Below are 22062 nucleotides of genomic sequence, written 5' to 3'. Positions count from 1 at the left end.
CTATTCAATCAATCAATCAAATGTATTTTATAAAGCCCTTTTAAAATGAGCAGTTGTCACAAAGTGCTTTACAGCTAATTACTTTATATGTCTGTTGGCTTAGGCCTTTATGATGATATTCTGATACTGTTGATAATCTACCACAAAGATATCTGCTTAAATAACTACTGTATTTAAGCACTCTGAGTAATATCAGCACTGAAAGATGTTTGTCTGTCTGTATTTGGTTTTTGTGTTTGATGAATGCTCACTACAGTTTGTAAGGGTTTGAAAACACTAAATGACAAATCGCTCTACAACACACAGTATTGCTTTTCATAGCTTTTCAGAATGTCTTGTCACTAGTTTATTATTCCATTGAAAAGCGATGCAAAAAGCTCTTTAACTTTCACGCTGTTTTGACTGTAAGTTGTCTTGACCTCCCGCTGCATCTGAAAGCCCTGTAGACACACGTGAAGGTTCCTGGTGGGATAGTATCTTTATTTTCAGGGGGGTTCCTGTTCCTCTCTGAGCTCTCCAGTTTGTCAGGGTCACTCAGTGCAGCACTCACACAATGGCCATTGACTTTATTAGCTCAATAACCAATAGAAGTAAAGGGTTTTAAAGTGCCATTTATTCTCTATTGGCTATTTGTTTTTTCTCCACAAAAGTCTTTTACTGTATGGAAATGTGCTTTCCAGGCTGAATTCAGGTAGCGTTAGTTCTAGTTTAATAAAACTACCCGTGAAGAGTCATTTCATGTTATGGATCCACACCATATTGGTACACACGACAATTCTCTTTCTCCTAATTTATGCTAACTGAGAATCTTAGTAATTTGTACACCGCCTCCACAGAATAACAGAGAAGACTCTAAAGAATTTGGAGTATTCTGAGATTCGAGCAACATTTATAGGTCCTTTCATATTATTAATACTACATGGACAACATGGGGAAACAATATGTATGAGGATTGATGTACTGTAGGTATACTGTATTACATAACAAAATGTTTTTTTTAAAACACAGAAAAATGAATAGACTGCATAAAAGCAGAGCTTAGGTAAAAGCAAGCCATGTGGTTAATGGGCTCCCTGAACACTGCAGATGTCGGATCTTAATTTGAGACGGTTACCTACAGTAGGAAAATGATCCTGCAGCAGCAACATTTTTGTAGGGGTTGATGCATTTTTCGTTAGGGCAAATCAAGTCTGAAATTTTAAAGTGGAAATGACAAACTTTTGAAACTTTAAAAAAACTCAAATGCCGTGCAGGAAGGGATCAAATGAAGATCCTACATCTGCATGCAGCACAGTGTATGATCAAAGGCCTCATTAACACGGATGTAGTGATGAAAAGGTGGGACAATGTGAGCAGCAGTGGAGATGACAGGAGGAGAATAGTGTAAATGCAAGCTAACTCAAAACAACTTCACATGTAGTGTAATAGGTGCATGAAGATTATTCTGTGTGTAAACAGTGTTTCCATATGCTTTTGGTTCACTACATCACTCCTCATTATTTACTGTCAATATGTTTTGGAGCCAATTAATTCACATATCCCCAGTTTACTACATAATAACACACATTCCCTCACCGTTACCAAAGGCATTTCCAAGTTCCAAATTTGGTAGCTAGCTAGATCATTTGCTGGGACTTATTTATTTAGCCTAATTACGCTAGCTGCTGCTGCTTTGTTTTGCCCTAATTATTCCCCCAACGAGCCGCTACAGAGGTCCTCTCTGTCTCCACTCACAGCCCCTCCCCTTTTCTTACCTTCCCTTCCCTCTCTCCCCGCAGGAGGAGAAGAAAGAGAACCCAGGAGAGCTGTGGGTTGTTCCTGCTGCCGCCTACACGGTGTTAATGAGGTGCCTTCGGGAAGGGGTAAGACTGCTGCACCTGCCTCAGCAGGAGGGAGGGAGGGAGGGGGGTGGGGGAGTTCCGCGGTAATGATCCTCCTGCAAGGCCCTACAGGCATTGTTTGCCAACTGCAAGTCAAGGGCATGCAGCAGACCCAGTCGTCAGCCCCTGTCATGTACCTGCATCAAAACAACCCCCGGATGGATGGGTCCTTGTCATGACCTCGCCGGCAATTAACGACCGGTGGATACACACTCTGTATGTAGGCTGTGTGTAGTGCAGTAGTGTGTCAGTCAGCCAGATAGTCAGTCTGGCCAGAGGACCGTTGTTCCTCAGCTGGTGCATCTGTTCTTCTTAATTACAAAACTGAGTTTGTTTCAAAAGATGATGTCTCTTCTCCCAGAAGGGAGAGTTGATATTACGTGTTCATTATAAACTAATTAGCAAAAGTTTTAGGCTGGCCAGCGTATATACCAATATGGAGCAAGATTATTCAAAAGATTTGTGAGTTGGGTGGGGGAAATATAATTTAGTTGTACCTAATGTACTTAAGAAACTTTATTTGTACGTAGGTCAATTTAAGTCTGATGCCATCTACTGTAATTTCATTGAAAGGATTTGCCTAAAAAGAGGTTTTGTCCAGAAAGTTTACACCAAATTTGTGAATTCTGATCCATAATCTCCAGTCTTCTATTTAAAACATATGAATAATAATGGTGTAATGGATCCTGTCCATCTTTTCTGTTGTTAGCATATTTCCTGGAAATGATGTCAGATGTTTTTATATACCTCTAGAATGTTATATCTGTTGAGTTGTTGGGTCAGTAGTTTTGAAGACTGTTTCACATCAAGGGACGTCACAGCATCAGAGGGAAAGTTAATGTACATGCTTCTTACAATGTTGACAACGTTGACTGTCTGGGATAGTTCTGGAGAGTTCTGTCTGAGTGACTGTCTGGGATAGTTCTGGAGAGTTCTGACTGAGTGACTGTGGGATAGTTCTGGAGAGAGTTCTGTCTGAGTGACTGTCTGGGATAGTTTTGGAGAGTTCTGTCTGTATGGGATAGTTCTGGAGAGAGTTCTGTCTGAGTGACTGTCTGGGATAGTTCTAGAGAGAGTTCTGTCTGAGTGACTGTCTGGGATAGTTAATAATAATAATAATAATATATGCCATTTAGCAGACGCTTTTATCCAAAGCGACTTACAGTCATGTGTGCATACATTCTACGTATGGGTGGTCCCGGGGATCGAACCCACTACCCTGGCGTTACAAGCGCCATGCTCTACCAACTGAGCTACAGATAGTTTTGGAGAGAGTTCTGTCTGTATGGGATAGTTCTGGAGAGAGTTCTGTCTGAGTGACTGTCTGGGATAGTTTTGGAGAGAGTTCTGTCTGTATGGGATAGTTCTGGAGAGAGTTCTGTCTGAGTGACTGTCTGGGATAGTTTTGGAGAGAGTTCTGTCTGAGTGACTGTGTGGGATAGTTCTGGAGAGAGTTCTGTCTGGGATAGTTTTGGAGAGGTCTGTATGGGATAGTTCTGGAGAGAGTTCTGTCTGAGTGACTGTCTGGGATAGTTTTGGAGAGGTCTGTATGGGTATGTTCTGGAGATAGTTCTGTATGGGTGTCTGTATGGGATAGTTCTAGAGAGAGTTCTGTCTGGGATAGTTTTGGAGAGAGGTCTGTATGGGATTGTTTTGGAGAGAGGTCTGTATGGGATTGTTCTGGAGAGAGTTCTGTATGGGATACTTCTAGAGAGAGGTCTGTATGGGATAGTTCTAGAGAGAGGTCTGTATGGGATAGTTCTAGAGAGAGGTCTGTATGAGTCCTGTAGGAACTGCAGGCACAGAGGACTTTTGTTGATTAATTAAAGGATTTGTTCAATACAGACTCTGAGCTGTAATGAGAATAATACTATCAGGAAAGTTAAGTGGTGTTGAGAGTCAGTCAGTCAGTCAGTCTGTCTCTCTCCACCAGCCACCTTGACTAATAATAACTCTGTGGGTGCTCCTCTCTGAGGGCCGGGAGGGGGAAATGACTGAGGAAGGGAAGCACAGCACACACACACTCACACCACGTCGGTCATTAAGACGCTGCCAACCGAGTGCTTTTCTTATTTCTTTCTATTGAGCGATGATGAGTGCTGACTGACACTTGCCTACTTCTCTAGGGAGAACCTCACCAGCTAAACACAGATTGAAGTCAAACTTTCCGAGTAGGATGGGAATTCTAGCTAAGTTTTGATTGGATGGATCCTGGCTGTGGCAAGCATGCATGATTCAGCGGCTTCATGTCTTTGTAAACAAGAACATATGGCAATTAGACTAGATAGCATAGCCTATATACAGTCTATTAGACACATCACCCATTCACCAAAATGGATCGCTCCTACAGACAGCGAGTCACGTGGCCGTGGCTTGCTATATAAAGCAGGCATACAGGCATCAAGGCATTCAGTTACTGTTTGATTGAACATTAGAATGAGTGACCTAAGCGACTGAGTGTGGTATGATGGTCGGTGCCAGGCACGCCAGGTCTCGTATCTCAGAAACGGACTCCTGGGCTTTTCATGCATGACAGTGTCTAGGGTTTCCTCAGAATGGTGCGACAAACAAAAAACATCCAGTCAGTGGCTGTCCTGTGGGCGACAACAGTTTGATGATGAGAGAGGTCGAATGAGAATGGCAAGAATCATGCAAGCTACAGTAACAGGCAGGCTACAAACAGACAAATAATGGCTCGGTACAACAGTGGTGTGCAGAACGGCATCTCAGAACACGCAACTCGTCGATTATTGTCCCGGATGGGCTACTACGACCACACCAGTTCCCCTCCTATCAGCTAAAAACAACAAGAAACGGCTCCAGTGGGCAGGCACGCCATCACCAGCACTAGACAATTGTGGAGTGGAAAAACAATGCCTTGGCTGACAAATCCTGATTCCTGCTGCGTCATGCTGATGGCAGAGTCAGGGTTTATCGTAAGCAGCATGAGTCCATCCTGCCTGGTGTCAACGGTACAGGCTGGTGGCGGTGGAGAACCGCTGTCCAATCTGCTGCAACTGCGTGATGACATCACGTCAGCATGGGCCAACATCCCTGTGGAATGTTTCCAACTTGTAGAATTCATGCCCCAAAGAAGTCAGGCTCTTCTGGAGGCAAAGGGGTCCGACCCAGTACTAGATGGGTGTACCTAATAAACTGGCCGGCGATTGTATGTTAAATGCACTTAACTGAAATTCTAGCTGTGTTTGCGTGTCAGATTTTCATGACCACAGCTGATTCTGAAAGCCCAAACAAACTGTGAGAATAAGATGTCAAGAAGAGAGTTGCTTGTTCTCTTGTTAAGGGCAGCAACCCACATACCGTAACATTGCAGCGAGTGTAGCAGCATCAGCAAATGTTTCAGGAGGGAGAGGAAGATGGAGGGAAAGTCTGGGCGTGAGAGAGAGGGGAGCCTGAATGCCAGAGATGGAAAGGGAGAAGGAGACTGGGAAGACATGGCAAGGAAGCGAGAGATAGGGAGACTGGGAGGAGAAGGCGCGAGAGAGAGAGACGGGGCAGGTGAATCAAGTGAGAGAGGACAGAGAGAGAGGCGGGCAGGAGAAGCGACTGAGAGGACAGAGAGAGAGAGGCGGGCAGGAGAAGCGACTGAGAGAGAGAGAGAGACGGGGCAGGAGAAGCGACTGAGAGAGAGAGACGGGCAGGAGAAGCGACAGAGAGAGAGAGAGAGACAGAGAGACAGAGAGAGAGACAGAGAGAGAGAGAGAGAGAGAGAGAGAGAGAGAGAGAGAGAGAGAGAGAGAGAGAGAGGGCAGGAGAAGCGACTGAGAGAGGACAGAGAGAGAGAGAGAGAGAGAGAGAGAGAGAGAGAGACGGGCTGAGAGAGAGAGACGGGCAGGAGCGACTGAGAGAGGACAGAGAGAGAGAGAGAGAGACGGGCAGGACGGGCAGGAGCGACTGAGAGAGGACAGAGAGAGAGAGACGGGCAGGAGAAGCGACTGAGAGAGGACAGAGAGAGAGAGAGAGACGGGCAGGAGAAGCGACTGAGAGAGAGAGACGGGCAGGAGAAGCGACTGAGAGAGGACAGAGAGAGAGAGAGAGACGGGCAGGCGAAGCGACAAAGAGAGAGACGGGCAGGAGAAACGACTGAGAGAGGACAGAGAGAGAGAGAGAGACGGGCAGGAGAAGCGACTGAGAGAGGACAGAGAGAGAGAGAGAGAGGACGGGCAGGCGAAGCGACAGAGAGAGGACAGAGAGAGAGAGGACGGGCAGGCGAAGCGACAGAGAGAGAGACGGGCAGGAGAAGCGACTGAGAGAGAGAGACTGGCAGGAGAAGCGACAGAGAGAGAGAGAGACGGGCAGGAGAAATGACTGAGAGAGAGAGACGGGGCAGGTGAATCAAGTGAGAGAGGACAGAGAGAGAGAGAGAGGCGGGCAGGAGAAACGACTGAGAGGACAGAGAGAGAGAGATGGGCCAGACTTGAGCTGCCTGCAGGAAATATTTATGAGCGTGAAGAAGATGTACCCATTGCCAATGATGAAAGGTGTGTTTGGGAACAGAGGCTGAGGTGGTGTATCTGTACCAGGGAGAGGGAGCCAGGGGCTTCAACCCTCCTCCTCTATCTCCTAGTCCTGGCCACCGCACCGCTCCACTCCACACAGCTCTCCACTCACATTAAACATGTATCAGTCCAACACAGGAGCTACTGTAATGCTCTGCTCCTAATCAGCTGCAGCCTAATCTCTCTCTGAAGCATAGCCCAATTTCCTATATAGTGCACTACTTTTGGATCCGTTTAAAAGTAGTGCACTATATAGGGAGTAGGATGCCATTTGGGACGAATTACCGCTGGATGACTCGTAATAATAACCAGCTACATCACACACTGCTACATTTCTACATATGGATTTCTGACATGCAATTCAATGTCCTGCAATAATAATGACAGATACTCTCTGTTTGTGTGGAAGGACATTTAATGCTGCTTAACAAAAACAAATGAATACATGTTTTGCTCCAGAAGGAAGCATCAATCTTTAGGGTGTTGACCTGGTCCATCTTGCAAAGATCAATAATATTTTCATTTTTTGTGAGCTAGAGAACCCACTGGGCACAGACGTCAATTCAACGTCTATTCCACGTTGGTTCAACGTAATTTAATTGAAACGACGTGGAAACAACATTGATTCAGCCAGTGTGTGCCGAGTGGGAAGTGTCTCTTTTAAAAGAACGTAGACATTCTTCAAGGGAGGTTGTATCTTAAAGTATTGTAGTACTGAATGGTAATCATTTCCGAGATCCTTTCCACACTGTCTTGTAGGTGTTTTGCTGTCTGACGTACTACATGCCAGCTCCATCTTTGCATTCTTCTGTAATCTTCTAAATACACATTTCACAAAGTTAAAACCCCTTTTGATATTTTTTGGTTTTAATATCACTCTTATTCATTAAACATGCCATTTTTAAACGGAGAGGATAGAGTTCTAAGCAGAGAGATGAAAACAAGCCGGATAATGAAAGGCTTAGCTGGCGGTCCTGAATTTACATAGAGCGTTCTTCTGGTCCAGGTGCTGCGCTGCTGCTTCAAAAGGGACATAATTACACACAGGCACTTGTTGCAGGCTGGGGAAACCACAAGAGAGACTGCAGGGCTCCTCTCAGTCTGACACGGCTAACACTCTGGGAGAACATACAGCACAGGCTCAAACTAGAGGAGACACAAAGGCTAAGCTTAGTAAAGACTTATAGCTACCACTATGATAAGAGTCTTCTTCTCATATAGAATTGTTTACTGGGGCTTTTTCGATCCTCGTGTAGTGGAGATACTAAGCTTAGTAAAGAGCTGCATTGAACTGTTTTGTCCTCATAGTTTTGTGTTCAAACCCCATGTAGGTCCTACATTATTATGGTTTATGGTTCTTAAGGTTATGGTTTTAGGCCCTACAGAATACACCCTAGGTTATGGTTTTAGGCCCTACAGTATACACCCTAGGTTATGGTTTAAGGCCCTACAGTATTAGCCCTAGGTTATGGTTTTAGGCCCTACAGTATTAGCCCTAGGTTATGGTTTTAGGCCCTACAGTATACACCCTAGGTTATGGTTTTAGCCCTACAGTATTAGCCCTAGGTTATGGTTTAAGGCCCTACAGTATTAGCCCTAGGTTATGGTTTTAGGCCCTACAGTATACAGCCTAGGTTATGGTTTTAGGCCCTACAGTATACACCCTAGGTTATGGTTTAAGGCCCTACAGTATTAGCCCTAGGTTATGGTTTTAGGCCCTACAGTATACACCCTAGGTTATGGTTTTAGGCCCTACAGTATGAGCCCTATATTATGGTTTTAGGCCCTACAGTATACACCCTAGGTTATGGTTTTAGGCCCTACAGTATTAGCCCTAGGTTATGGTTTTAGGCCCTACAGTATACACCCTAGGTTATGGTTTTAGGCCTACAGTATTAGCCCTAGGTTAGGGTTTTAGGCCTACAGTATTATCCCTAGATTATGGTTTTAGCCCTACAGTATTAGCCCTAGGTTATGGTTTTAGGCCCTACAGTATATGCCCTAGATTATGGTTTTAGGCCTACAGTATTAGCCCTAGATTATGGTTTTAGGCAACACAGTATTAGCCCTGGGTTATGGTTTTAGGCCTACAGTATTAGCCCTAGATTATGGTTTTAGCCCTACAGTATTAGCCCTAGGTTATGGTTTTAGGCCCTACAGTATATGCCCTAGATTATGGTTTTAGGCCTACAGTATTAGCCCTAGGTTATGGTTTTAGGCCTACAGTATTAGCCCTAGATTATGGTTTTAGGCAACACAGTATTAGCCCTGGGTTATGGTTTTAGGCCTACAGTATTAGCCCTAGATTATGGTTTTAGGCCCTACAGTATTAGCCCTGGGTTATGGTTTTAGGCCCTACGGTATTAGCCCTAGATTATGGTTTTAGGCCCTACAGTATTAGCCCTAGGTTAGGGTTTTAGGCCCTACGGTATTAGCCCTAGATTATGGTTTTAGGCCCTACAGTATTAGCCCTAGGTTAGGGTTTTAGGCCCTACAGTCTAGACATTAGTTAAATGCTTTCATCCCGTTTCATGTTGAATTAGACTCCTGTTTAGAATGATTTTCCAGTTAGTCCAGGGTTATCTACAGTATATCTGCAAAACAAATTTAAGTCATTTAAATGTTTCTTGTTAAACAAGGAAATAATTGGTGTTTAATATAGCTCTCATGCCCACGCATTTTGAGAACTTCTTGGATGAGAAACTTTTTGTTGTTGTTGCATCCTATGTACATTTATTCCCAGTGTGTTAAATGCTAGTATTAATACAGTAGCAGTGTTTTAATGAGAAACATTGAGAATTAGCCTGCACTCCACTCCACAGGTGTGCCCAATGTCCTGTTTAATGGCTGTTTTCCAAATGGCACCCTATTTTCTATTTAGTCCACTATATTTGTACCAGGGACCAATTCCCTTTGTTCATTGAGTTAGATCAGGGTTCTCCAACCTTTTCTCTCAAAAGAAATCCTGAGCCACTCGTATACAAGCAGTATGATTTGCTATTGGTAGGCCCAATAGCAATAGCTATTTAGCTAATTTGATGTTCTTTACAATATATTTTCAATGCCCCTCCCTGCCTCTGTTCATAACATTATATTTTCAATGCCCCTCCCTGCCTCTGTTCATAACATTATATTTTCAATGCCCCTCCCTGCCTCTGTTCATAACATTATATTTTCAATGCCCCTCCCTGCCTCTGTTCATAACATTATATTTTCAATGCCCCTCCCTGCCTCTGTTCATAACATTATATTTTCAATGCCCCTCCCTGCCTCTGTTCATAACATTATATTTTCAATGCCCCTCCCTGCCTCTGTTCATAACATAACATTATATTTTCAATGCCCCTCCATGCCTCTGTTCATAACATTATATTTTCAATGCCTCTGTTCCCAATCCCTGCCTCTGTTTAACATTATATTTTCAATGCCCCTCCCTGCCTCTGTTCATAACATTATATTTTCATGCCTCTGTTCATAACATTATATTTTCAATGCCCCTCCCTGCCTCTGTTCATAACATTATATTTTCAATGCCCCTCCATGCCTCTGTTCATAACATTATATTTTCAATGCCCCTCCCTGCCTCTGTTCATAACATTATATTTTCAATGCCCCTCCCTGCCTCTGTTCATAACATTATATTTTCAATGCCCCTCCCTGCCTCTGTTCATAACATTATATTTTCAATGCCTCTGTTCCCAATGCCCCTCCTGCCTCTGTTCATAACATTATATTTTCAATGCCCCTCCATGCCTCTGTTCATAACATTATATTTTCAATGCCCCTCCCTGCCTCTGTTCATAACATTATATTTTCAATGCCCCTCCATGCCTCTGTTCATAACATTATATTTTCAATGCCCCTCCATGCCTCTGTTCATAACATTATATTTTCAATGCCCCTCCATGCCTCTGTTCATAACATTATATTTTCAATGCCCCTCCCTGCCTCTGTTCATAACATTATATTTTCAATGCCATTTTCAGACTTCACTTTCTGAAAGGTTGGAATAAGTAGTGACGCATCGCATGACTCCAAGGTTTTCTCTGTGTGTGTTTTGTTTATGCTGTTTTAGTCTAGTATAGTTGCCTTTGTAACATCAGGTTAAAACATGCTCTGAGTTACAGCACACCTTATACACAGTAGCCTCCAGCGTGCCTTACCTTTGTGAAAAGGGAGTCTGTGTACAGTATGTCCACACCGGTATGAAACATAGTTAGTTGTACAAACGGGCGTGTTTAAAAAAACAGCCTCAGCTTTTCTTCACAGTGATTTGGTATGGTTGTTGTGTGGAGAGAGAAGAGAAACCTTGAGGCTGCTGTGCTGTGTGGAGTATCTTGACTTGAGTTGTATTTGTTTCTGGTTGACTTGTTCTACTGACACAACAAGGCCTTTTTGACTGGAATGTTCCCCCTCACTATGTTCACTCTTTCGGGTCTGTCCCAAATGGCACCCTATTCCCTATATAGTGCACTATGTGGACTCTGGTCAAAAGTAGTGCACTATGTACAGAATAGGGTGCCATTTGGGACGTAGCTTCCTTAACTCCTCACTCGCCCTCTAGCAGCTTGTCAATCAGTGCAGGTGTCCTCCTACTCAGCACCTCAACTATATCAGAACCTAGAGCCCTCTTTCTCTCTCTCTCTCTCTCTCTCTCTCTCTCTCTCTCTCTCTCTCTCTCTCTCTCTCTCTCTCTCTCTCTCTCTCGCTGTCTCTCTTTCTCTTGCTGTCTCTCTCTCTCTCGCTGTCTCTCTCTCGCTGTCTCTCCCGCTCTCTCGCTGTCTCTGTTTCTCTCGCTGTCTCTGTCTCTCTCGCTGTCTCTCTCTCTCGCTGTCTCTCTCTCGCTGTCTCTCCCGCTCTCAATTTGTAAGTCGCTCTGGATAAGAGCGTCTGCTAAATGACTTAAATGTAAATGATGTAAATGTCATACATTGGGCAGGAGGTTAGATAGTGCAGCTCAGTTTCCACCTCATTTTGTGGGCAGTGTGGACATAACCTGTCTTGTCTTGAGTGCCAGGTCTCATAGGGCACTACTACTGTTGGCCAAGGCCTCAAGGGCTCTGCACAAAACGAGTAGGGAGGAGGGTGCTGTTTTGGACACAGTCCAGTCATGTGGTTGTGAGAATGACACAAATATACATTTTCACATAGTCTGCTGCCTCACTTTGTATGGTGGCAATTTGCATATACTCCATAATGTTATGAAGAGTGATCTGATGAATTGCAATTAATTGCAAAGTCCCTCTTTGCCATGCAAATGAACTGAATGCCCCAAAAAAACATTTCCACTGCATTTCAGCCCTGCCACAAAAGGACCAGCTGACATCATGTCAGTGATTCTCTCGTTAGCACAGGTGTGAGTGTTGACGAGGACAAGGCTGGAGATCACTCTCATTCTGATTGAGTTTGAATAACAGACTGGAAGCTTCAAAAGGAGGGTGGTGCTTGGAATCATTGTTCTTCCTCTGTCAACCATGGTTACCAGCAAAGTAAACACGTGCCGTCATCATTGCTTTGCACAAAAAGGGCTTCACAGGCAAAGATATTGCTGTCAGTAAGATTGCACCTAAATCAACCATTTATCGGATCATCAAGAACTTCAAGGAGAGTGGTTCAATTGTTGTGAAGAAGGCTTCAGGTGCGCCCAAGAAAGTCCAGCAAGCGCCCAGACCGTCTCCTTAAGTTGATTCAGCTGCGGGATCGGGGCACCGCCAGTACAGAGCTTGCTCAGGAATGGTAGCAGGCAGGTGTGAGTGCATCTGCACGCACAGTGAGGCAAAGACTTTCAGAGGATGGCCTGGTGTCAAGAAGGGCAGCAAAGAAGCCACTTCTCTCCAGGAAAAACATCAGGGACAGACTGATATTCTGCAAAAGGTACAGGGATTGTTCCATCCAGGAACAGTTTGGTGAGAAACAATGCCTTTTCCAGCATGATGGAGCACCTTGCCATAAGGCAAAAGTGATAACTAATTGGCTCGGGGAACAAAACATCGATATTTTGGGTCCATGGCCAGGAAACTCCCCAGACCTTAATCCCATTGAGAACTTGTGGTCAATCCTCAAAGGCGGGTGGACAAACAAAAACCCACAAATTCTTACAAACTCAAAGCATTGATTATGCAATGGGCTGCCATCAGTCAGTTAATTGACAGCATGCCAGGGCGGATTGCAGAGGTCTTGAAAAAGAAGGGTCAACACTGCAAATATTGACTCTTTCCATCAACTTCATGTAATTGTCAATAAAAGCCTTTGGCACTTGTGAAATGCTTGTAATTACACTTCAAAATTCCATAGTAACATCCGACAAAAATATCTAATATCTAAAACTTTTGTCCACGACTGTAGTTCAGAAAGGTACTGTGGTAGAATACTGGTTTTAACTAGTGAACGCTATGTTCATTAGGTTGTTACTAGTGAGCCTCATTTCCACGTTTTAATGGAGTAATAAGCTTATGATGTAACCCAGTGGAACCAGGGTAACAAGGTGACTTAATGGATGTGTGGTATATAATGGATGTGTGGTATATAATGGATGTGTGGTATATAATGGATGTGTGGTATATAATGGATGTGTGGTATATAATGGATGTGTGGTATATAATGGATGTGTGGTATATAATGGATGTGTGGTATATAATGGATGGGTAGTATATCATGGATGTGTGGTATATAATGGATGTGTGGTATATAATGGATGTGTGGTATATAATGGATGGGTAGTATATAATGGATGTGTGGTATATAATGGATGTGTGGTATATAATGGATGTGTGGTATATAATGGATGTGTGGTATATAATGGATGGGTGTGGATGTGTATATAATGGATGTGTGGTATATAATGGATGTGTGGTATATAATGGATGTGTGGTATATAATGGATGTGTGGTATATAATGGATATATAATGTGGTATATAATGGATGTGTGGTATATAATGGATGTGTGGTATATAATGGATGGGTATATAATGGATGTGTGGTATATAATGGATGTGTGGTATATAATGGATGTGTGGTATATAATGGATGGGTAGTATATCATGGATGTGTGGTATATAATGGATGTGTGGTATATAATGGATGTGTGGTATATAATGGATGTGTGGTATATAATGGATGTGTGGTATATAATGGATGTGTGGTATATAATGGATGTGTGGTATATAATGGATGTGTGGTATATAATGGATGTGTGGTATATAATGGATGTGTGGTATATAATGGATGTGTGGTATATAATGGATGTGTGGTATATAATGGATGTATATAATGTGGTATATAATGGATGTGTGGTATATAATGGATGTGTGGTATATAATGGATGGGTAGTATATAATGGATGTGTGGTATATAATGGATGTGTGGTATATAATGGATGTGTGGTATATAATGGATGTGTGGTATATAATGGATGTGTGGTATATAATGGATGTGTGGTATATAATGGATGTGTGGTATATAATGGATGGGTGGTATATAATGGATGTGTGGTATATAATGGATGTGTGGTATATAATGGATGGGTAGTATATCATGGATGTGTGCTAAATGCTAAATGACTTAAATGTATATAATGTATGTGTGGTATATAATGGATATGTGGTATATAATGGATGTGTGGTATATAATGGATGTGTGGTATATAATGGATGTGTGGTATATAATGGATGTGTGGTATATAATGGATATGTGGTATATAATGGATGGGTAGTATATAATGGATGTGTGGTAAATGACTGGTATATAATGTATGTGGGTATATAATGGATGTGTGGTATATAATGGATGTGTGGTATATAATGGATATAATGGATGTGTGGTATATAATGGATGTGTGGTATATAATGGATGTATATAATGGTGGTATATAATGGATGTGTGGTATATAATGGATGTATATAATGGATGTGTGGTATATAATGGTATATAATGGATGTGTGGTATATAATGGATGTGTGGTATATAATGGATGTGTGGTATATAATAATGGTATATAATGGATGTGTGGTATATAATGAATGGTATATAATGGATGTGTGGTATATAATGGATGTGTGGTATATAATGGATGTGTGGTATATAATGGATGGGTAGTATATCATGGATGTGTGCTAAATGCTAAATGACTTAAATGTATATAATGTATGTGTGGTATATAATGGATATGTGGTATATAATGGATGCGTGGTGGGTAATGAACCACTTCACATTCTAGCCATTGTAATGATTTGTGTAAATCAAATTGTTACTCGCCACTTGTTCTGTTTTGCTTTTCTTTGAGGTGTGACCTTCAGGTCCTTGTAGGATTCAGGATTGTGTTTTATTTAGCCTAGCTAACCTATCTTGGGCATTCCATTGTATTGTGTGTTGGGTTCATCCGTGTGTGTATGTCCATCCGCGTGTGTGTCTGTATGTGTGTCTTTAGGAGGAGCTGGTTGTGAACCACATGGTGTGTAAGATGGTGGAGAACGTGTGTACCCCGGTGTCTCACTACGCCCAGGGCTTCATCACCGGGGAGATAGGGCCCATGCTCTGGTACCTGTTCACACACTCCAGTGTCGACTCACTACGCGTCAGCGCCATCTCAGTAAGTACAAACACAATACACTAACCAGGGAAACCTGAACTCACTCATTCACTACAATATTTCACTTTCATTTGTGATTGAAGTAGAGATACTGTGTGTACTGATGAAATACCGCTGGATGGTTTAGGTCCATGTATATAACCTGCATTGGGACTAATATCTTGATGCCAGACCTAGGTTCCTATTTAAACTGTTTCTTGATTTGAGTTTGTCTGACACAAAGAAACCAATGCAATAGTCCCAAATGTACAAACCCTGCCTATCCGGCACTTCAGCCACTTTTAGAAGCCAGATGTGTTTGAAAGTGAACTTGATGATGACTGAGGCCTTCCTGTGTTATTAACTTCATACAGGCCCTGTGCAGAATCACCCGCCTCTCAGCCAGTGCCTTCCACAGTGTGATTGACAAGGTGGGGCTGCCAGCCGTCTTAGCCAGCCTGGTGTCGGGGATCAGCCGTGTCCAGCAGCACATACTCACCATGTTCTCTGCCATGCTGGCGTCAGGGGCCCACGCCCAGCTACACAGACTAGTCCAGGAGCGGGTATGTAGGATACTGTAGTGTAACCTTGTTAAATACCAACAGTCCTAAATGCTACTCTATTCCCTACATGACTCCCGAGTGGCGCAGTGGTCTAAGGCACTGCATCTCAGTGCTAGACGCGTCACTACAGACCCTGGTTCGAATCCAACTGTATCACAACCAGTCGTGATTGGGAGTCGCATAGGATGGTGCACAATTGGCTCAGCGTCGTCCTGGTTTGGCCGGTGTAGGCCGTCATTGTAAATAAGAGTTTGTTCTTAACTGACTTATCTAGTTGAATAAAGGTTAAAAATAAAATAAAATAGTGCACTACTTTTGACCCATTGGGCCCTGGGCAAAGGTAGTGCACTATAGGGAATAGGGTGCCATTTGGGACGCAGGAAATGAAAGCACAACTATAGCCCCTCCTTCATTCAACTGTCACTGTGAGGCTAAGAGTGTGGCCCGTGCCATAGCTGTATGGGATTGGTGTTGTCTCTGTGTGGACGTGTTTCAGCCCTGTGCCATCTTCTTCAGCATTAAACATCTCATCTGGCCCGGCACCGCCGCCCTCTCCCTAACCTCTGACAGATAATTGGCCATTATCGGCTTGTGCTGCTAGTTCCAGCCAACACAGGAGATGAATCCCATCTCCTCTCCTCTTCTTCTCTCTCCTCTCCATCTCCCTCTATCTTTAATCCTCTGGCCCAGTTAGGGTTAGTTGTAAGTATGAACAAATGATGGAATATAAATCTGTCCCAACGGAACACATGCAGCCAAAGCCAGATAAGATGCAGATAAGAAAGAGAAAGATTTGTCTGCATGTGATGTCTAGTCTGTCTCAGGGCCTCACCAACTGGGATGGGAGAGAATCATTTTCTTCAAAGAGAGGAGTTCTCTTATTTCCTGAGGTTGACTTGACTCCCAGTCACTGAGACTTGAACAAACATGCCTTATTCCTACTGATGATTATCTTTAAATATTCATCTTGCTTTCAGGATTCTCCACTAAGAGGGGCAGTACTGTTTCGTAATAGCAGCAGGATTGTTAATGCACAAACAAGGCCCTCCCTCCCTGTAAAGTTCCTATAGACACAAATGAGCCGGTGAAAGTGATTTAAGAAGGTACTGTACATCGCTGCCTTCAAGGTTCTGTGAGATTACCATTGGTCATTTAGTTTGACCTGAATTCATCTACATGTCCATTTCCAATGTAACTTGGGAAAACAAGTCTTTGAGTGCATACAACTTACTGCGTCACCTTTGCACCAATTATAAAATGCTATACATTTTCCTCATTAATTCCCTTGACAAATAGAAGTCCGGAAAGCCTTGTTTATTCATGCATTGTCTTTGCATAAATGTTTTATTTCAATGAATCTCTAAGCAACTCCACTAATTGGGGAAGGAGCTGCAACAATCTTCTAGTGCAGCTTGGAATACTGTTGATGTAATTACAGTTTATGCAGCAGGGTAGACCAGAGGCTTTTGAAATGAATTAACTCAACTGCTCACACACAACAACAGCCAGTATTTAATCACAGTATTTAGGAGTGTTCATGTCTGTCTTACTTCTGCTGTCCTTTTCCATTTTCCTCCTGATTGTGAAAGTTAATCAATTCTGACTAATTTGCTGCCCAGTAAATAGCGTTGAGCCAATTAGTCCCATTAACCTATGGTTTTATGATAAGTGTATTGTTTTGGAGAGGCTGTCGTTTCCACCCTCCCAGCACCTTCCAGACAGTGTAAGTGATAACACCTGTAGCAGCCCACAGGGAGCCTTCCAGGTTAGTGTAGCTCAGTGTCAGGTCAACACTATAGCTGGCTCTACTGGTCAGCTAAGACTCAGTGTACCTCAGTGTCCGGTCAACACTATAGCTGGCTCTACTGGTCAGCTAAGACTCAGTGTACCTCAGTGTCCGGTCAACACTATAGCTGGCTCTACTGGTCAGCTAAGACTCAGTGTACCTCAGTGTCAGGTCAACACTATAGCTGGCTCTACTGGTCAGCTAAGACTCAGTGTCAGGTCAACACTATAGCTGGCTCTACTGGTCAGCTAAGACTCAGTGTCAGGTCAACACTATAGCTGGCTCTACTGGTCAGCTAAGACTCAGTGTAGCTCAGTGTCAGGTCAACACTATAGCTGGCTCTACTGGTCAGCTAAGACTCAGTGTCAGGTCAACACTATAGCTGGCTCTACTGGTCAGCTAAGACTCAGTGTCAGGTCAACACTAAAGCTGGCTCTACTGGTCAGCTAAGACTCAGTGTCAGGTCAACACTATAGCTGGCTCTACTGGTCAGCTAAGACTCAGTGTACCTCAGTGTCAGGTCAACACTATAGCTGGCTCTACTGGTCAGCTAAGACTCAGTGTCAGGTCAACACTATAGCTGACTCTACTGGTCAGCTAAGACTCAGTGTCAGGTCAATGTCAGGTCAACACTATAGCTGACTCTACTGGTCAGCTAAGACTTAGTTTAGCTCAGTGTCAGGTCAACACTATAGCTGTCTCTACTGGTCAGCTAAGACTCAGTGTAGCTCAGTGTCAGGTCAACACTATAGCTGGCTCTACTGGTCAGCTAAGACTCAGTGTAGCTCAGTGTCAGGTCAACACTATAGCTGTCTCTACTGGTCAGCTAAGACTCAGTGTAGCTCAGTGTCAGGTCAACACTATAGCTGGCTCTACTGGTCAGCTAAGACTCAGTGTAGCTCAGTGTCAGGTCAACACTATAGCTGGCTCTACTGGTCAGCTAAGACTCAGTGTAGCTCAGTGTCAGGTCAACACTATAGCTGACTCTACTGGTCAGCTAAGGCTCAGTGTCAGGTCAACACTATAGCTGTCTCTACTGGTCAGCTAAGACTCAGTGTAGCTCAGTGTCAGGTCAACACTATAGCTGGCTCTACTGGTCAGCTAAGACTCAGTGTAGCTCAGTGTCAGGTCAACACTATAGCTGGCTCTACTGGTCAGCTAAGACTCAGTGTAGCTCAGTGTCAGGTCAACACTATAGCTGGCTCTACTGGTCAGCTAAGGCTCAGTGTCAGGTCAACACTATAGCTGACTCTACTGGTCAGCTAAGACTCAGTGTCAGGTCAACACTATAGCTGACTCTACTGGTCAGCTAAGACTCAGTGTCAGGTCAACACTATAGCTGGCTCTACTGGTCAGCTAAGACTCAGTGTCAGGTCAACACTATAGCTGACTCTACTGGTCAGCTAAGACTCAGTGTCAGGTCAACACTATAGCTGACTCTACTGGTCAGCTAAGGCTTAGCTAATCCCACTTGACTCCATTACAGTTCAGCATATCTTAAAGGGATAGTTCTGACTTACCCTTGTGTGTTGTTTCATCCAAATCATTTTTAAATATGGCTGTTTTTTTAGGGAAATTCCAGAATCTCCTGGCTAGCATTTTTTGTTATTGTAGGTAGCAATGATAATCAAATGGATTGTATCATAACGCCAAAACAGTGAACTCTCCCTTTAATGGAGTGGCTGTCTGTCATTACAGGACTTTGTGGTGAAGATAATGCGTTCACTGGAGAGCCCGTCCTCTGTCATCAGAGCCAAGGCCTTCCTGGTTCTCCTTCAGGTCATCTGCAACAACAGGGACATGCTGCTACTCTGCTGCAACTCTAGGTATGGACAGGTCTACTACACATTCACTCTCTCTCTCTCACACACACACACACACACACACACACACACACACACACACACACACACACACACACACACACACACACACACACACACACACACACACACACACACACACACACACACACACACACACACACACACACACACACACACACACACACACACACGCGCGCTAGCACACGCACCTACACGAAGGAGATGGCTGTTGTTTTATGATCCCGTAACCAAGTGTGCTATTGTTTGTTTTTTCACGTTATTTGTATGTATTTTGTACATAATGTTTCTGCCACCATGTCTTATGACCGAAAAGAGCTTGTAGATATCATGACAGTGATGACTCACCTCATACTGGAGGAATACCTTTTGTTCAACGAGTCGGACGGGAAAGATTTACTTCAGACACCCGACAAGGCCCACATCCCTGTCATTCGCAGGAGTAAGAGACTGCAGTATCGTGGACGAAGATCCGTATGCCTTTTTAGGATCCGATGCCGAGAGGGTAATCTACCTTTACCATTGGTCCTATTAGCCAACGTACAATCAAGCGATAATAAAATAGACGAACTACGATCACGTATATCCTACCAACGCGACATTAAAAAGTGTAATATCTTGTGTTTCACGAGTCGATGCTGAACGACGACATGAATAACATACAGCTGGCGGGTTTTAAGCTTTTTCTGCAGGATAGAACAGCGGCTTCTGGTAAGACAAGGGGTGGCGGTCTATGTATATTTATAAACAACAGTTGGTGCGCAAAATCTAAGGTTTTGCTCGCCTGAGGTAGAGTATCTCATGATAAGCTGTAGACCACACTATTTACAAAGAGAGTTTTCATCTGTATTTTTCATAGCTGTCTACATACCACCACAAATCGATGCTGGCACTAAGACCACACTCAATGCGCTGTATACTGCCATAAGTTAACAGGAAAATGCTCATCCAGAGGCGGCGCTCCTAGTGGCCGGGGACTTTAATGCAGGAAAACCTCATTTCTACCAGCATGTTAAATGTGCAACCAGAGGGATAAAAGACGCGCACCAAGGTCTCACTCGCCCTCCATTTGGCAAATCTCCATTTGGCAAATCTGACCATAATTCTATCCTCCTGATTCCTGCTTACAAATAAAAACTAAAGCAGGAAGCACCAGTGACTCGGTCAATAAGAAAGTGGTCAGATGAAGCGGATGCAAGCTACAGGACTGTTTTACTAGCACAGACTGGAATATGTTCCGGGATTGAGGAGTACACCACATCAGTCATTGGCTTCATCAATAAGTGCATGGATGACATCGTCCCCCGTACGTACATAGATGTTCCTTTTGTCCAGGTGTGAAAAGGCAGTATGGAGTGCAACGGAGATTGTATCATCTGTGGATCTTTTGGGGCGTATGCAAATTGGTGTGGGTCGGCAAACCATTAAGTTTGCAGATGACACAACAGTGGTGGGCCTGATCACTAACAATGATGAGACTTATAGGAAGGAGGTCTGAGTCCTGGCCGTGTGGTGCCAGGACAACATCCTCTCCCTCAACATGATCAAGACAAAGGAAATGATTGTGGACTACAGGAAAAAGAGGACCGAGCACGCCCCCATTCTCATCGACGGGGCTGTAGTGGAGCAGTTTGAGAGCTTCAAGTTCCTTGGTGACCACATCACCAATAAACTGACATGGTTCCAAGCACACCAAGGCAGTCGTTCAGTCAGGAGACTGAAAAGATTTGTCATGGGTCCTCAGATCCTCAAAAGGTTCTACAGCTGCACCATCGAGAGCATGGTTGCATCACTGCCTGTATGGCACCTGCTCGGCCTCCGACCGCATGGCACAACAGAGGGTAGTGCGTACGGCCCAGTACATCACTGGGGACAAGCTTCCTGCCATCCAGGACCTCTATATCAGGCGGTTTCAGAGGAAGGCCCTAAAAATTGTCAAAGACTCCAGCCACCCCAGTCATAGACTGTTCTCTCTGCTACCGCATGGCAAGCGGTACCAGAGTGCCAAGTCTAGGTCCAAGAGGCTTCTAAACAGCTTCCACCCCCAAGCCATAAGACTCCAGCCCCCCCCACACAAACACACACTTTTACGCTGCTGCTACTCTCTTTATTATCTATGCATAGTCACCTTAATAACTCGACCTACATGTACATATTACCTCAATTACCTCGGCTATCCGGTGCCCCCGCACATTGACTGGTACCCCATGTATATAGTCTTGCTATTGTTATTTTTCTGCTGCTCTTTAATTAATTGTTACTTTTTTAAATGTATTATTTGTAATTTAATTTATTATATAATTTAATTATTGAATTAAAAAAAATATTTAGATGTATTTATTTTTCTTGTGTTTTTATTTATATTTTAATTTATTTTAATTTTCTTCTTAAAACTGCGTTGTTGGTTAGTTGATTGTAAGTAAGCATTTCACCTGTTTTATTCGGCGCGTGTGACAAATAACATTTGATTTGATACACACACACACACACACACACACACACACACACACACACACACACACACACACACACACACACACACACACACACACACACACACACACACACACACACACACACACACACACACACACATAATTAAATGTGTCCAACACCACTATTTTGGCTTTGTAGAGGAAGACTGGAATTTAATAGATGCCTTAAATCCTCAGCCTAGAACCAATATCAAAGAGCAACGTTGTGTAAAAATAGTTAAATGAGGTCTATCAAATGGTTCAGCAACTGGAGAAATGGTTTCCTCTAATACATTTCACTGGTTGCTCAAGCAAACGATCATTGTAAACCAATTTATGTCAGGATAACTTATTTTAGGCCTCAGGATTTGAGATAGAAGGAAAAGGGGTGGAATCCCGAATCAAACTCACGAGGGAAGAAGAGATGT

General features: G+C 43.5%; 1 protein-coding gene across 1 annotated transcript in view; it reads left to right on the top strand.

Moving 5' to 3' along the window:
- ulk4 (unc-51 like kinase 4) overlaps positions 1-22062 on the top strand; it is a 261713-nt gene that overhangs the window by 36927 nt on the left and 202724 nt on the right. Inside the window, exons 19-22 of the mRNA XM_046335393.1 lie at positions 1779-1862; positions 14827-14988; positions 15342-15530; positions 19015-19142. Coding sequence (XP_046191349.1) covers positions 1779-1862; positions 14827-14988; positions 15342-15530; positions 19015-19142 — 563 coding nt within the window. The remainder of the gene's footprint in view (positions 1-1778; positions 1863-14826; positions 14989-15341; positions 15531-19014; positions 19143-22062) is intronic.

This window comes from Oncorhynchus gorbuscha, unplaced genomic scaffold, assembly GCF_021184085.1.
Source record: "Oncorhynchus gorbuscha isolate QuinsamMale2020 ecotype Even-year unplaced genomic scaffold, OgorEven_v1.0 Un_scaffold_738, whole genome shotgun sequence".
NCBI lineage: Eukaryota > Metazoa > Chordata > Actinopteri > Salmoniformes > Salmonidae > Oncorhynchus > Oncorhynchus gorbuscha.
The sequence above is the reverse complement of the archived record's forward strand: the minus strand, read 5'-3'. Positions and strand labels throughout refer to the sequence as shown.